The sequence below is a fragment of the Penicillium oxalicum genome, chromosome IV (genome assembly GCF_001723175.1).
Source record: "Penicillium oxalicum strain HP7-1 chromosome IV, whole genome shotgun sequence".
NCBI classification, from domain to species: domain Eukaryota; kingdom Fungi; phylum Ascomycota; class Eurotiomycetes; order Eurotiales; family Aspergillaceae; genus Penicillium; species Penicillium oxalicum.
The window spans coordinates 1,808,377-1,822,600 of record NC_064653.1 but is presented as its reverse complement, the minus strand read 5'-3'; the positions used below and the strand labels follow the sequence as shown (position 1 = coordinate 1,822,600).

The following is a 14,224-nucleotide window of genomic DNA, read 5'->3' as shown; positions in this document are numbered from 1 at the left end:
TCTGAGGTACCTCAACTAAACCTTCCCAATGGGCCACCTAAACCCTAGGCATCGGCAGTGGATTTGGCAGATAGGATCCGCCGAGGTTGAGACCGATGGAGCCGACCGTCTAGAAAGTTCACGAGTCTTCGGTAGCATGGATCAGAGACGTGTGCCCACGGGCACCTCAGATAGTGGGCATTTCCCAAGTCCCGGGGGTGATCGTTGACTGAAAGTGTACTTGATACCCTATCGTCTTTGAGTCAATACCACAGTGTAGACTCTACACTGTAGAGTCGGCACTTTATTACAGTGCATGAGGGAGTAGACTTGGCAGTCAACAGTGTGAATCACAACGGACGGATCCACCAGACCGCACGACTGGGCGGGTTCAGATCCCGGAGGAGGCTTGCTACCAAGTGGATCTGGTGCTCCAAGAACTCCTTCCAGGCTCTGTTTCCCCCCTCGGCCCAGTTCCACTCGGTTGACCAAGTTCACCAAGTTCACCACGGTGACCAAGTATGTGCACCCCTCTCCTCTCAGGACTTGGAAGTTGAACTCTTGCCCTTTTTTTTTTGGCTCAGCCCTGTCGCACATGGAATCTGCTGGTCAATTGACGTGGACGGGAGAGAGGAAAAGGGTCCGGTGGTGTGTATTATTGAGTATGGTATGGTACCATGGTGCTTTTGTCGAGACTCGGATGACATGTCCAGCCAGTCTGCCCAGTTCAATAACCACGAGCTTATTGTTATTGTATTCATCTAATGTATGTACATGCCTCCTCCTTCTAGTAATGAGAGCCCAGCGACAACCTTAGGCTATCGGCCGGTCTAACCACTCCATCTGGTTATGACGGTGACATTATACCTGATCAAGTATATATTCCTGTCTCCCTAGTCCTGATGTTGCATGGGAGACAGTTGATGGGGGGATACACTCTGCTCTCTGCCCTCGTGGCTGGACCTGACCAGCCACACATCAACTCTGTCGATCTCCCTTCACTAATGCCCTGGAAGCGTGTCTCCCTCAGCCCGCAGGTTCAACTCCAAACATGATGGTTTTTATTACTCACAGGGTATCTGGCACCTTTTATGTTTATCTTCCTCCACTATGACCTTCTCCTCGGCCTTGTAGATGGCTCCGCCCCCGTCTAGAGAACTGGTCAACTGTAGTAAACGACCGTCAGCCATGATGGTGTCAAATACAGTGTAAATTTTACACTGTAAATCATACCGAGTCCATACTCTCTCCGTCTTTCGGGTTTCACTCCAGTGTGCTGGTGTCTCCACCCGTACGGATGGAATCTCCCCCGGAAATCATCTTTCATGCCAGATGCCGATCCCATCAAAGTCGTTCAAGATGAAATGATGTCGCTGATGTCAAAGACTGACCTGCTGCTCCACTTGGGCTGTGATGGTCCCCCTTCTCCTGCCGGGTCAGGAACCACCTGTCCTGCTGCGACTGTCATCTAGAGAGGAATTGTGGAATCGTGGAATCGGTCGAATCGGTCGAATCGACATGGATCATTGGATGTGCGCTTGAACCTGGTTCTCCGGGATAAATGCGTATCCACGTCTCTCGTCTCGTTGCAATCACAATCGTAAATTGACCATCACTCGACGGTTTCTCTTCCGCACTTCATTCACACTTCGTCTGAATTCTTTGGTCTCCAGCTGGATTCTTTGCTTGCAGATTCTCTTTCCACTCTTTCCTCTCCTTCTGATCCTTCACTAGTTTGATTTCCTTTCTTTGGGGTTGTCTTTTGTGTGTGTCTTTGTGAAAGGGAGGGAAAAAAAGCAGCATTATTGAGAGAAAGGCAAAAAAGGACCAGCAGCCTTGCAAATTCCCAACTGAGAGGGCCTAGACTACCACGATCGATTCATCCGCCGAGGGCGATTGCCAGCAACTCTCACCAGTGTTGTACCCTCTGTCCCCTCCTCCCCTCTAGCTCGTTCTCTTCCTGCTGCCAAAGAACCGTTCGGCGAGTGGAGATCTCCTTATCACGCATACTGCCTTGAAGCTCCCGAGGGGTCCATCGTTTGTCGTCAGATGTCCCCTTCCATCTGCATCTATCCCGCCTCCATCGGCCCATACACCCGACACTTCTGCCCTGACACCGCCGAGACATCCACGCCGTCCACCATCTCCATCGTCTAGTCGTTCTCGCATCTTCTCTAATGCCAGCGATTGATTCACCTTGTGGGGACATTGATTGCACATTCTCTTCTTCTCACCTTCCTTTTTGTTGTCTTCTTTAACGCGGGGTCTCCAATCGTGCTTCTCCCTCCACGTCTTCTTTTCTCGTCCGTCTCTGACACACGTTTATCTCCTCTATCTGCGCTGATCCAAACGGAACTGAAGCCCTCACCCAAGATCCATCCATTTCGGGACGGCTTCCTAGTATCTTCTCACCGTGTTTCTAGACACTCGCCCGTTGCTGAGCGGAGATTTGTCCGGAGCTCCTGGACCGCTGGAAGTTCTGTCCGACCGTGGCTCGAACCCAATCGACCACTGCGTCGACCTTTCCATTCAGTGCTCGCAGGCAAGGCAGGCAGCCACTCATTTCGCCTTCTTTCTCAGAGCCGCTTCGGGAGGCACTAGCCACCTGAATGATCCGTGGCTCTGTGCATTTCTGGACCTCACCTCCCGCTGGAGACCTGTGTTTCTGCTAGTTCCTGACGCCAAAGACTCTCGTGGGCATTTTGCCTTCTGGGGGTGCATCTGCAACGGTTTAAGGAGCACCCACTATCCAGGGAGTGGTACCTGAGTTGAGCTGAATAGCGGAAGTCAAGCGCTGATGCAAGAAGGCTTCTGCAACTCACAGTACATGAACTAGACCGATTCTGCAAAGAGCCCTCAAGACAAAAAAACAAGAAAAAGGACCCCTCGATTCGTCCCAAAGCTTCATTCCTCCTCCAGAGCCTGGTTGCTTGTCGTCCACTTTCTGGATCCACGTTTGATCGACCGGCATCAACCAGATTTGGCCTGGGACGCAGCCGACCTCCCATCCACCATTTGGACACTGTCTAAGAGCTTGACCCGGCTTGGTCCAGCTTGATACGTGCCCTTGGAACAGCTCCGACGCTTCATTCATCCCCGTCACCCAAAAGAGGATTAGCCATCGCTCTTTCCGCAATCCCAAATTTCTTGTGCAACCCTCCCACACACTCAACCCCCCCAGCAACTACGCCTGTAACCCTCCGCCGCCAAAACGGGAATCGCGCCATGTCTACCGGCCATGTGAATCCCCCACCTCTGCCTGCAGGTGTTCCCATTGCAGACTCGTTCGGTGCCGTCGACCCATCTGCCTTCTCATCCATCAACCCACTGTCCAGTGATTTCCTGGGGTTTCCACTTTCAGATAACGACCATCTCTGGGGAATGGGATCCATCTCACCCAACATGGTGGCAGGTGCATGGGACTCCAAGATGGACTCGGCCGCCTTTGCGAATGCCTCCCTGGAACGGGATCTGAAGAATGCCCAGGTGCGAAATGGCCAACCGACCCCTCCTCCATACCCAGATCAGCGCTCGCAGCATACGTCCAGCCCCGAAATGGAACCCGCCAGCAAGCGCCGGCGGGCCAGAGAATCCAGAGCGGCGGCTGCCAGCATGAGTCCCGATCTCGATGACTTTCCACGAGACGGCAGCGATAAGCGAGCCAAATTTCTCGAGCGAAACCGGCTGGCGGCCAGCAAGTGCCGGCAAAAGAAGAAAGAGCACACGCAGCAACTGGAACAGCGGTACAAAGAGCAATCGGAAAAGAAAGAGATGCTCGTGGCTGAGATTGCGCGACTTCGCTCGGAGATTCTCAGCCTCAAGAATGAGGTCCTCAAACACGCCCAATGTGGGGACGAACCGATCAAGTTGCACCTGGCCCAGATGGTGAAGAAAATCACCGACCACGATGGGGCCTCCTCCATGGGACTGGACAAGTCGATGCAGCTCTCCCGGCAGGCCGAGACCTCTCCAATAGACCAGATGCCGACACCTACACCGACGGTGACGACGGTGACAACAGCACCAACAACCACAACAACCGTTGGAGGCACGACTGCGCCGTCCGCGGCCGTTCCCCTCGCGCTCTCCTTTGGGTTTGATGACCCTTCACATGTCGAGCCGGCTGCGGCGGTTGCTACCGATGTCTTTGAGCAACAGTTTCGACGGGCCTCGGAAGCGACGATGGTCTCCGAAGCATCGTTTGCGTTTTCCGCGGACGATAACTTTGACGATTTGATCAATGTGTAGGGAAGAGCATCTGCAGCCTCACAATTTTGCTCGGGAATATGAGCCCAGGAGGTGACTGGCGAGATGGTGCCTTATGATTGCTTCGCTTACTGTTGTACGACTCTTCCACCCTTTTGCTTGTACACCAGGCTACACGCGTCTGGCTCTTGCTTGTTACCAACGGACTCGAGACAACCCTTCTTCGTGGCTGTCAAATTTTTCTTTACATGACCGGTGTCCTCGTCTCTATCTGCTCTCTGACATGCCCCATCCCGGGAGTTTTTGTTATTTTTTTTGTTCTGGATCAGCGCTCTGGCTTTGTCTCAATCATGAAGCTATGTAGAGGGTGTTTGGCGTCACTTTATTTGATGTTTTTTTTTTCCCTCTTTCCGGAGGTCACGCTCAGCCGGTTCGAACCTGGCGACTCGAAAGTTGTGTTTTCTTTTCTGCTGTCTTTCTTTTTGGTGGCTTTTTCTTGGCCCTTCTGTTGTCCTCGATCTCTCCTTCGCCATGTTCAATTGCTTGGGTCATTGTTGCGGTGTTGAACGGGTGGTGTGGAACGGGGGGTTTGCTTCTCTCTAGCGACGGCCAGTCTCTGTGGCTGATCAGTCTGTGCCTTTGTGCCTCTCTGTATCTCAGTACTTTAGCGTGGATGAAGTCGGGGCGCTCTGTTGCTTATCACGAAATGACGACTCTGGAGCTATGAAAAATTTCCCCCAGAGATCCTTACTCGATCAAACAGAAAATAAGCCATGTAGAAAACAAGATCAATGAATGAGAAGCAAAAAGATCGGGAAAATTTGGTGACTTGATAAAAACAGTCTTCCTCGCTTGTATTCTACCTCTCATTGACTATTCTCCCGTGTACTAGGTACCTACACCGGTCGACGACTGTTCCACCTGTTCAGTGAAGAGGATTGGATAGCTGTCCCACGAGGATCAAAGCCCTAACATGAAGGTTGATTCCCGTCCGGAGCATCTTTCGCCGATCGGGTTAGTCCAGCCGCAAATGGGTCGGACACTAATTCCACCCTTCTCCAGTCCCCCACTACATTTCATCATCAGGGGCTTTCCAAGTCCATGTTCAAGGTTGGCGAGACGGAGACCTGTGCCACATATCAAGGAGGTACTTGAATTCGTGGGTCGTGGCCTAGGGATTTTGCTTCTGTTCGACTCTGTGTGTGAAAACGGCTTGGGAAATCTAATACTGAATCTACTGAATCTAGCTTGGGGGGAGGGAATTAGTTGGTCTTGGATTATTACCTGCTTGTGTTGTGTGGATTGAAGGGAGGTAGATATATAGAGGATGTGAAGTAGAGAGAGATGTGAATTGGTAACTGGACGAAAGTTTCTATATCATGGGGATGTTTTGTAGAAATCGAGGATTACGCGAGGTGGCATAGGGATATGGTGCGGATATGGGGTACTATGGTGGTACAGTGGACAGATATAGATACAGTAGATTTGATGCTCGATATACTCGGTATGGTAAATGGGTCAAAACAAGCCAGATCACTGGATCAATAAGAGACAATAAATAATAATCTGCCATCTATATGGTCTCTTTAGTGGTCCATTTCTCCACTGGACTCGGTCAAGGACTGTGGCAGTTTACTTTGACTCGAGGCTTTTGGACTATGGAGACTGTCTCATGAGTTGATTGTGTGGGGGGGGGGAAGGGGTGGTGAATGGCACATGTGTAACTTTACCATATCGTACTATTGTTTCATCAGGTCTGAATGAGTGAATTGCCCTCACTCTTGCACCCCCCGCACGTAACCTTACAGCTCCATACCGTCTCAGCCACACTCTTTTCCATCGGTCCACAATCCCACATCGTCTCCACTGCAGACAAGTAGAGGGGACCTTTGAAGGTGACTTGTAAAAATGATACACACACACACACCACAGAGAGAGAGAGAGAGAGAGAGAGAGAGAGAGAGAGAGAGAGAGAGAGAAATATTTCCGGACCTCATAAGTGGTGCAAAGTTCAACCTCACACAAAAGATCTTCCATCAAGGATTGCAAATACCCAGGTCAGAGTAGCTCAGCCTAGAAGCCGATCGGCCACACGACACGATGAAACGGCCGAGCTCGACGCGGACAACAGGTGACTGTACTCTGTGCTACAAGCTCTCACTGGAAGACTCTACCGCATACACGCGTCAACCTTACCCCTCTCATCATTTTGGACTCTCTCCCATTCTCCAAGGCACCAACAACACACACTGTCATCGCCTTGTGCCTCGACTTACCCTTGAACACGATCTCGAAACCCAGCTGTACGCAATCACGGTGAAGAGTGCTGTACTCATTCGGCAATCATGACCAAACGCCCCAACTTTCTCATCATCGTCGCAGACGATCTAGGGTTTTCTGATGTGGGATGCTTTGGCGGCGAAATTCGTACGCCGAATATTGATCGAATCGCCCAGGAAGGGCTACGATTCACAGATTTTCACGCGGCGGCAGCATGCTCGTAAGTTCTGTCTGTGGTCTTCACCTCCCTGTCTGTCTTGAGAGTCGGTGCACGTAATGCTTTTGCATGGAAGAGAAAGGAGAAGGGAAAAAAAAGATGGCAGAGTTGACCATGCACGACGCTCGTAATGCCCAGTCCCACTCGAGCCATGATCATGACCGGTACAGACCATCATATCGCGGGTCTGGGAAACCTGATTGAGTGGACCAACATCTCCGGTCAAAATGGCCCCAAGGGCTCCGCCATGAGTACGGCACCACAGCGAGGAATGCCCGGTTACGAGGGCTATCTGAATGAACGCGTCGTCGCACTGCCCGAGCTCTTACGAGATGCGGGCTATCATACGGTCATGTCGGGGAAATGGCATCTGGGGCTGACTCCCGAGCGATCTCCTCACAAGCGTGGCTTTGTACGCTCGTTTGCCCATCTACCTGCCTGCTCCAATCATTATGCCTACGAGCCTCAGCTTCGGGACGAGGACCATATTCCCACTTTCATCGAGGCGAGTTATATTGCGCTGCACATGGAAGATGGCTCATATGTGCGTCATCTGCCCGAGGGGTGGTACTCGTCTGATGGCTATGGGGACAAGATGGTGGATTATCTTCGTGAATGGAAGGAGAGTGGAGGGAGCTCCGGTCCCGGTGGCCAGGCAGATCGCCCGTTCTTTGCTTATCTTCCCTTTACAGCGCCGCATTGGCCCTTGCAGGCTCCACGGGCGTATATTGACCACTACCGGGGAGTCTACGATCAAGGGCCGGATGTTCTTCGCGAGAAACGCCTGCAGCGACTCAGAGAGCTGGGGCTGGTGCGCCAAGATGTGGTTCCTCACCCCGTGGATGCTGATGAGGTCAAAAGCTGGGAAGAATACACGCCCGAGGAGAAGAAGAAATCATCCACGGCCATGGAAGTCTTTGCGGGCATGGTAGAATGTATCGACCACAACGTGGGCAAGGTCGTCGACTACCTGCGGGAGATTGGAGAGCTCGATAACACGTTCGTCTGCTTCATGTCTGACAATGGCGCCGAGGGTGCGGCCTATGAAGCCTACCCCATGGTCAAGAATGGAGTCATGCCGCATCTCCAGAAATACTACGACAATAGTCTCGAGAACCTGGGCAATGGCAATTCCTTCATCTGGTATGGCCCTCGCTGGGCACAGGCTGCCACGGCGCCATCTCGTCTGTACAAAGCCTACACCACCGAGGGCGGAGTTCGCGTTCCGTTTACTTGCCGGTTTCCAAAACACATAAACATCCAGCCGGGCGATACCACGCCTGCAGCAGGTGGTATTACCGATCAATTCGCCACCGTCATGGACCTGGCACCTTCCATCCTCGAGATGGCCGGTGTCCAGCACCCAGCACCGGGCACCTACCAAGGCCGAGAAGTTGTCACGATGCGAGGGCGCAGTTTCTATCCCTGGGCCACAGGGTCGACCGAACGGATCCATCCCACCGATTTCATCCAGGGCTGGGAGACCTGCGGTCGGGCTGCTCTTCGCTGCGCCGATTGGAAGATCGTCTTTATCCCCAAGCCCAAGGGCCCCGAACGCTGGCAGTTGTACAACCTGGCGCAGGATCCCGGTGAAATCAACGACTTGGCGGACCGGGAGCCCGACATTCTGCAGAAGCTTTTGAAGCTGTGGGACCAATATGTGATTGAAACGGGGGTGATCCCACTATGTCCTGATCTGGGTGACTTCTTGGAAGCGACAGATGCACAGATGCCGGAGAATGCGTGGATGGAGTTTGATTATTGGAAACAGGGTGCGCGAGATGAGCCGGAGAAGTTTACTCGTCAGCCGCCTAGGTTTCAACGAGTAGTCAGGCAGTTTTAAGAACAGTCGTTGGTGGGGTTTTTTTCTTATCCCAAGTCTTGACAGTAACTGTACCTGATTTGTATCCGCTCGAAGTTTTTTTCAAGGCTTTTCCAGGGAAGCTCTAGGGTCCTTTTTTTATTTCTTTGACGGTGATCAATATCACCGGGGCTAAGCCCAAGTAGTGTGATAGAAGCTCCCTTTTTTTACAATTTAGTCCCCCAAGGTACTGAACCAGGGCGATGAAACTTGGGGATTTTCCACGGAACGAAAGAAAAACCCAGCCATTGAATGTAGCCTCCTGCAAGGCTTCTTTATAAAGACTAGAGAATTAGACAGACTCTCTTGTCCATGTTCATGTCCACACCCGATATGATCAACGGGCTAACAGTGAGATGATCCAAAGCTCCAAGCTTTATAAACCAAAGACTTGATTGCCTGCGTAAGAGTTGGTCCCCGCTGTTGTGCAAATGTACCTTACCACTGGACGCTTCCAACATTTCCGATCCAAAGGGGGGCAGGGGTTAGACGTCTCTTGGTCCGTTTTGAATGGATGTCGCTGCGGTACTGGACTAGGTCATCTTTTGATGAAAGCGTTCTTGTATAGTGACCAACTCCGGAAGGTTGAAGACGATTCTCCAAGTTACAATACAATAGACACTGTCCACTTTATCTCAAGGTGTATCGTATCGGCTCAAGTGTCGGGGAATAATAGTTTTAATACATAGCGAGCAGTCCGAAAACTTCGAATAGATGCAAAATGAAAAAAAGGGGGGTGAAAAAGAGAAAGATGAAGAAGAAAACACGAGACTGAAATCACTTATAGTGTATATGACCGGATATCAATTCCACTCGGGGCGCTTTACTCGACCCAGAGAAGACCCTCATGCGAGTTCTTTGTCCGTCGAGCCAGAACTTCAGAGACCTTCTCGCGCACACCATCCTTCTGGTTCCATCGTCCGACAAATTCATCAATCACCTGGCTTGGTTTTTGACCGTTGCTGCGAACAAATTTTTCAATCTGAGCCTCGGAAGGCAGGGCAAATCGCTCATGGGGATATTGGTTGTAGTCTCCTTCGCTCAAGACGGCCAGACGCTTCTCACCCTCGGGAATGCTGAAGAACTTGTCCACAGTCTCATTGGATACTTCGGCCAAAGTCGCCGGTTGCCAGGTAGCCTGACGGGGAGGCTTGGACATCAACCGAGCCTTGACGCCCTCGACGAAGTCGGGGTGACGCATAAAGTTGGCAGCGATTTCATATTCACGTTTGAAAGTCTCTGTGATGCTCCATTTCTTACCCAGACGCATCTGGCGAAGGGTCACCTTCAGAGAGGTGGGAGAGCGGCTCGAGAGGGTCTCGAGGGTCTTCTGCGCCCACTCCTTCTGCTCCGTCTCGTTCTCCAAGGCCTGGAAGATCTCCTCGACGGTATTGAACTTGAAGCAGCGGTCAATGGCAGATCGCATCTGACCGGCCAACAGGATAGGCTCCTCCTGCAGGGAGGGAAGTCCCAGCGAGAACTCGGCCATGGTCTTGTTCATGATGTTCAAACGTTCGGGCAGACTCATCTGGTCGGGGAAGACGAGCTCGGCGAGACGCTGAGTCATGTTGCCGAGGACGCTCGAGTGCAGGTAGTGAGTCGCAATACCGGCGTACAGAGCCTGGACACCGTTCAGACGCTCCGACGTCAGGGCCAGATAGGTGCCAGTCTCTCCGTCCAGACGCGGAAGGAAGAAGGATCCACCAACATCCGGGAAGAACCCAATGGTTGTTTCGGGCATGGCAAAGACGGTCTTCTCAGTAGCAATACGGAAGGGCGCGTGCATGCTCAGACCAACACCGCCGCCCATTGTGATTCCATCCATGAACGAGATGACCGGTTTCGAGTAGGTTGCAATGGTGTGATCCAAGCGGTATTCGAGTCCGAAAAAGTCCGTAGATTCGCGCTGTCCTTCCACGCCTTTTTCATTCTGGAGTGCCAGGGCAGCCACATCACCACCGGCGCAAAGCGCTTTGTTTCCAGCTCCGGAGATCAGAATGATGTTCGCAAGGTGAGACTTTTCCCATTCCTAGTGTAGCCGACAATGATAAGCACGTGTATCTCGGTCTCCAAAGGCGCGAGGATCGCCCTTCTTACTCACCTTCAGACGAGGCAGAATCTTCCGAGCCATAGAGCCATTGAGTGAGTTGAGCTTCTTGGGCCGATTGAGCTCAATGCTGCGGAGACCGTAGATGGAGTTGAAGAGGACATCATCGGGCTCGTCGCCGGGGAGCTCTTTGGGAAGCTCAGGGGTGGTAGACATCTGTCTTTCAGTCAGCATTCACGCTCGACGCCTTCAAGCCGAACACCAGAAAAGCTTATGCGAGAGCAGAATTCGACATACCGAAGCCGCTGCGCGGAAGGCAGGGTTCGTCACCTTAGCGCGAAGAGGCATTGCTGGCGAGTGGCACCGCGAGATCCAGCTCGGCGGCGAGGGTAGTCGGGAGAAAGATTGTCTAAGCAACATGAAGACGGGGCTCCAGGACGAACGAGGAACCGAGGGAATTAAAGTGCAACTTTATAAAGAGGATGATCAACTGTTTCTCCGCTTTGCCGTTGCCGTTGACCTCGGGAGTTTGGTTTTCTTGGACTGGATTTTCTTCCGGTCCGAGAGCCGCTTCTCCGCCTCAAAGCGCAGTGAGATCAAAACAACTTTCTGGGGCAACATGAGCGGTCCTGCACGTCGGATTCTTTGGACCATCTGACCAGACCGAGGTTGTCCAGTGGTTTGATAATTCCAAGCCCATAATTACTCAAAGGAAGGGTAGTGCTTGTCAAAATTGCTTGTGATATGAACCTTGCGGAGGGATTTGCATTACAAGTAGCATGCCTTGGTCCCTTCTGAGGTACTCACCTGAGGCACATACTACGGCTCACGTAGCCAAACGGCCGATTATTTTGGAGAACGTACGCGCGTCGCACTTTTGAAATCTAGTTAAAGACTGAATTGGAAAGGCTGGAAAAGGAAAAAAAAAATCCGTACTCTATTTATACAAGAGGGCCAAAAATACAAAAAGGTTGCAGTGAAGCTGATGGGAAAGTGCAGCCTCACCTCGCGACGCGGAGCAGCGCCTACAAATATCGCGCTTTAGCGGGCTGGCTGTTCAGGTCTCGAGAGTGCTTCTTGAGAATCTGGTCCAAAGCCTTCTTTTCAATAATCAACCTCGCAGTCTCCAGCAGATTCTTCACGTCCACATCGCTACGGTCCATAATTGTCGCATAGCGGTGCATCTTTTCAACCTTCTCAAACAAGTCCGCGTCCACCTCCGACGTAATGAACGTTGATCGGCCCTTCTTTGTGTTCCAGTGATTGGTTTCGAGAATCTTCTCCAAGAGATATGGTGTGGCATTTGAGGGCAGAGAGATCTTGTCGTCAATCACAATCAGCTCGCCTCGCTGAAATCGGTAGCTCAAGGCGATGCGCCACGCCTGGTCATAGAGCTTTGCGGGGAGATCGGTCGAAAAGTCGCGAGGATGGGGGCCGTGAGCGACACCTCCACCTCTGCGAATGGGCGACTGCTTGTCACCTGCACGAGCACGACCGGAACCCTTTTGGGGATGCACCTTTCTGTGACTTCCGTGAACCTCGTCCCTCCACTTCGTACTAGCTGTACCTTGCCGGGTCATATCACCCTCGTAAACAATGGCGCGGTGAAGGATATCTTTGCGAATTGGCATCTGGAGCTCCTTTTGACTGTAGTTCACCAGGCGTACGGGCTCCATCGAAGGGAAGGAGTAGGTCATCACGTTGACGGGACGGTCCCAGGGCGCGAGCACTGAAGGGTCGGTAGAGGATGAGGCGTTAGCCTGGGCATCAGTTACCATAGATCGGGCGAGGCATCGTCGCTGGCAGAATCTCGAGGTCAGTCAAATCTCTTTGTGTTCAAGAGGCCCCTCGTGAATCTTGGGATCGCGAGGATCGGATGGCGTACAGTCACATTCTCTGACCCAGAGAGGAGTCCGCATGAGCTGCGCGAAAGCAGTCGAAGTGCCCGAAAAGTATCTCCACCCGGCATTTTCAGCAACTGGTTGACAAAAGATGGTCCAGTAGTTTAAGAGCAATGCGGCTTGTGCTGCAATTGAGGAGCAAAAGTTGATTGATCTCGGAGAGGGCGGTGGAGACTAGCAAAAGTCTTGGCTCCGGACAGAAAATGTTCCCGCGTCGACAACAACATCCATCTCCCCCCGGTGGCCTTCGTGTATCTCCATTCATTACACCTTTTTCACAATGGCACAGTGCGAGCGTGCCTCTAGGCCGCTGCTTCAATGCCTTCGTTCCACCTATACTAGAGGCCTCCCCGGCCTTCAGGCGCGTGGATTCCAGTCGTCGGCAACCGTCTCGGAGGCTCAGAGCGAAGAGAATCAACCTTTCTACAAGAACCCTGATCCGGCCCTTGTCTCGAGTCCGCGCCTGGAGCGCCGGCTGATGAGACAAGGAGTCAATCCGGTGGGCTCACGTCGCCGCCGTGCTGCTCTCCAAAACTCCTCCAACATTCCCTTCGAGCAGTTGCCTTACCAGTGTTTCCAGGAGGCGCGAAAGGTGCTTTTGGAAGATCGTGCTGAGAAGCTGAAGGAAATTGATGCTATGAGGCAGAAGATTGCGAGAGTCCAGGCACAACCTGTGGAGGAAGCTGGAGGAGAGCAGGCGCAAAAGTCTCGATTGCGGGCTATGCAGTTGCATCTCGAGCGACTGAAGATCAACGCGGATATTAATGACCCCCTGGTCAAGCGAAAGTTTGAGGATGGCAAAGGTATGAATCCAGCTTTACAATATAGTCTTCACGGTTTCCAAGGCTCACGACTTTGCTCTCTACGGTACCAGGTGACATGAGCAAGCCCATCTACCGCTTTTTGGCCGACCGGAAATGGCGGGAATACCGACGCAAGATCTTGGTGCAGCGTATCACGCAGATGAAGGTCACTCCCGATGTTCTCCCTCACTGCGACCCTACGGTCGACACCAAGTTGTACTTCAACAAGCGACAAATCCAGCCCGGAGATTTCGTCGAGGCAAAGATGAGTGTCGAGCCTCCCAAGCTCGACATTCAGATGTTTGAACGTGGAGAGAAGCTCGTCACCATTGCGGTTGCCGATCCTGATGTGCCAAATGTGGAGGCGGATAGCTTTGACTTCAAGATGCACTTTTTGGCTGTCAATGTGCCCATCTCCGCAATCAACACCAAAGTGGACCTCTCCGCGCTTGCCGAAGATTCGCAGGTTGTTTTGCCTTGGCTGCCTCCTGTTGCCCAGAAAGGCAGTCCCTATCACCGCCTTTCAGTCTTTATCATGGAGCAGAAGGATTCGAAGCCCCTCGACTTTGCTGCTGTGAAGGCGAATGAGTCGGACCGAGACACCACTCTTCTGCGCACTCTGCAAGCTCGTTACCACTTGAAGGCCATTGGTGCGCACCTGTTCCGCAGCCAGTGGGATGAGACTACTCTGGAAGTCATGCGCCAGATTGGCTACAGCGGAGCTGACGTTGAGCTTCGCCGGAAAAAGGTCGAGCCTCTTCCCTACAAGCGGAGAAATCCTTCGTCTTTCAGGTGAGGAGATCATCCTCTCCAATCCCTCTCATCTTCCATTTCATGTTATGTTTGAGAAAAGATCTGTATTGTACAATTGAATATGTATGAGTATGCCCCAGCGAGGTCCGATCCCTTTTTTTGTTTGTCCCCCCTCCC

General features: G+C 52.2%; 6 protein-coding genes across 6 annotated transcripts; 4 read left to right on the top strand and 2 right to left on the bottom strand.

The window, feature by feature from the left end:
* Positions 1-3,204: 3,204 nt before the first annotated feature.
* On the top strand, positions 3,205-4,227 carry POX_d05406 (Basic leucine zipper (bZIP) transcription factor atfB; the record flags this gene model as incomplete). Its single annotated transcript, XM_050114253.1, has 1 exon — positions 3,205-4,227. One exon carries the CDS (start codon positions 3,205-3,207, stop codon positions 4,225-4,227), a length of 1,023 nt encoding a protein of 340 aa, XP_049969204.1.
* Positions 4,228-6,530: 2,303 nt separating this feature from the next.
* Positions 6,531-8,525, top strand: POX_d05405 (Arylsulfatase; the record flags this gene model as incomplete). The annotated part of the gene is made up of 2 exons (XM_050114252.1): positions 6,531-6,685; positions 6,821-8,525. The coding sequence occupies 2 exons, from the start codon at positions 6,531-6,533 to the stop codon at positions 8,523-8,525; spliced, it is 1,860 nt and encodes a 619-aa protein (XP_049969203.1).
* Positions 8,526-9,366: 841 nt separating this feature from the next.
* POX_d05404 (3-hydroxyisobutyryl-CoA hydrolase) lies at positions 9,367-10,938 on the bottom strand (the record flags this gene model as incomplete). Its single annotated transcript, XM_050114251.1, has 3 exons — positions 9,367-10,572; positions 10,645-10,806; positions 10,888-10,938. 3 exons carry the CDS (start codon positions 10,936-10,938, stop codon positions 9,367-9,369), a joined length of 1,419 nt encoding a protein of 472 aa, XP_049969202.1.
* Positions 10,939-11,008: 70 nt separating this feature from the next.
* On the top strand, positions 11,009-11,248 carry POX_d05403 (uncharacterized protein; the record flags this gene model as incomplete). Its single annotated transcript, XM_050114250.1, has 1 exon — positions 11,009-11,248. One exon carries the CDS (start codon positions 11,009-11,011, stop codon positions 11,246-11,248), a length of 240 nt encoding a protein of 79 aa, XP_049969201.1.
* A 367-nt stretch (positions 11,249-11,615) lies between these two features.
* On the bottom strand, positions 11,616-12,559 carry POX_d05402 (50S ribosomal protein L4; the record flags this gene model as incomplete). The annotated part of the gene is made up of 2 exons (XM_050114249.1): positions 11,616-12,389; positions 12,476-12,559. The coding sequence occupies 2 exons, from the start codon at positions 12,557-12,559 to the stop codon at positions 11,616-11,618; spliced, it is 858 nt and encodes a 285-aa protein (XP_049969200.1).
* Positions 12,560-12,771: 212 nt separating this feature from the next.
* On the top strand, positions 12,772-14,090 carry POX_d05401 (uncharacterized protein; the record flags this gene model as incomplete). Its single annotated transcript, XM_050114248.1, has 2 exons — positions 12,772-13,294; positions 13,366-14,090. The coding sequence occupies 2 exons, from the start codon at positions 12,772-12,774 to the stop codon at positions 14,088-14,090; spliced, it is 1,248 nt and encodes a 415-aa protein (XP_049969199.1).
* Between the last annotated feature and the right edge of the window lie 134 nt (positions 14,091-14,224).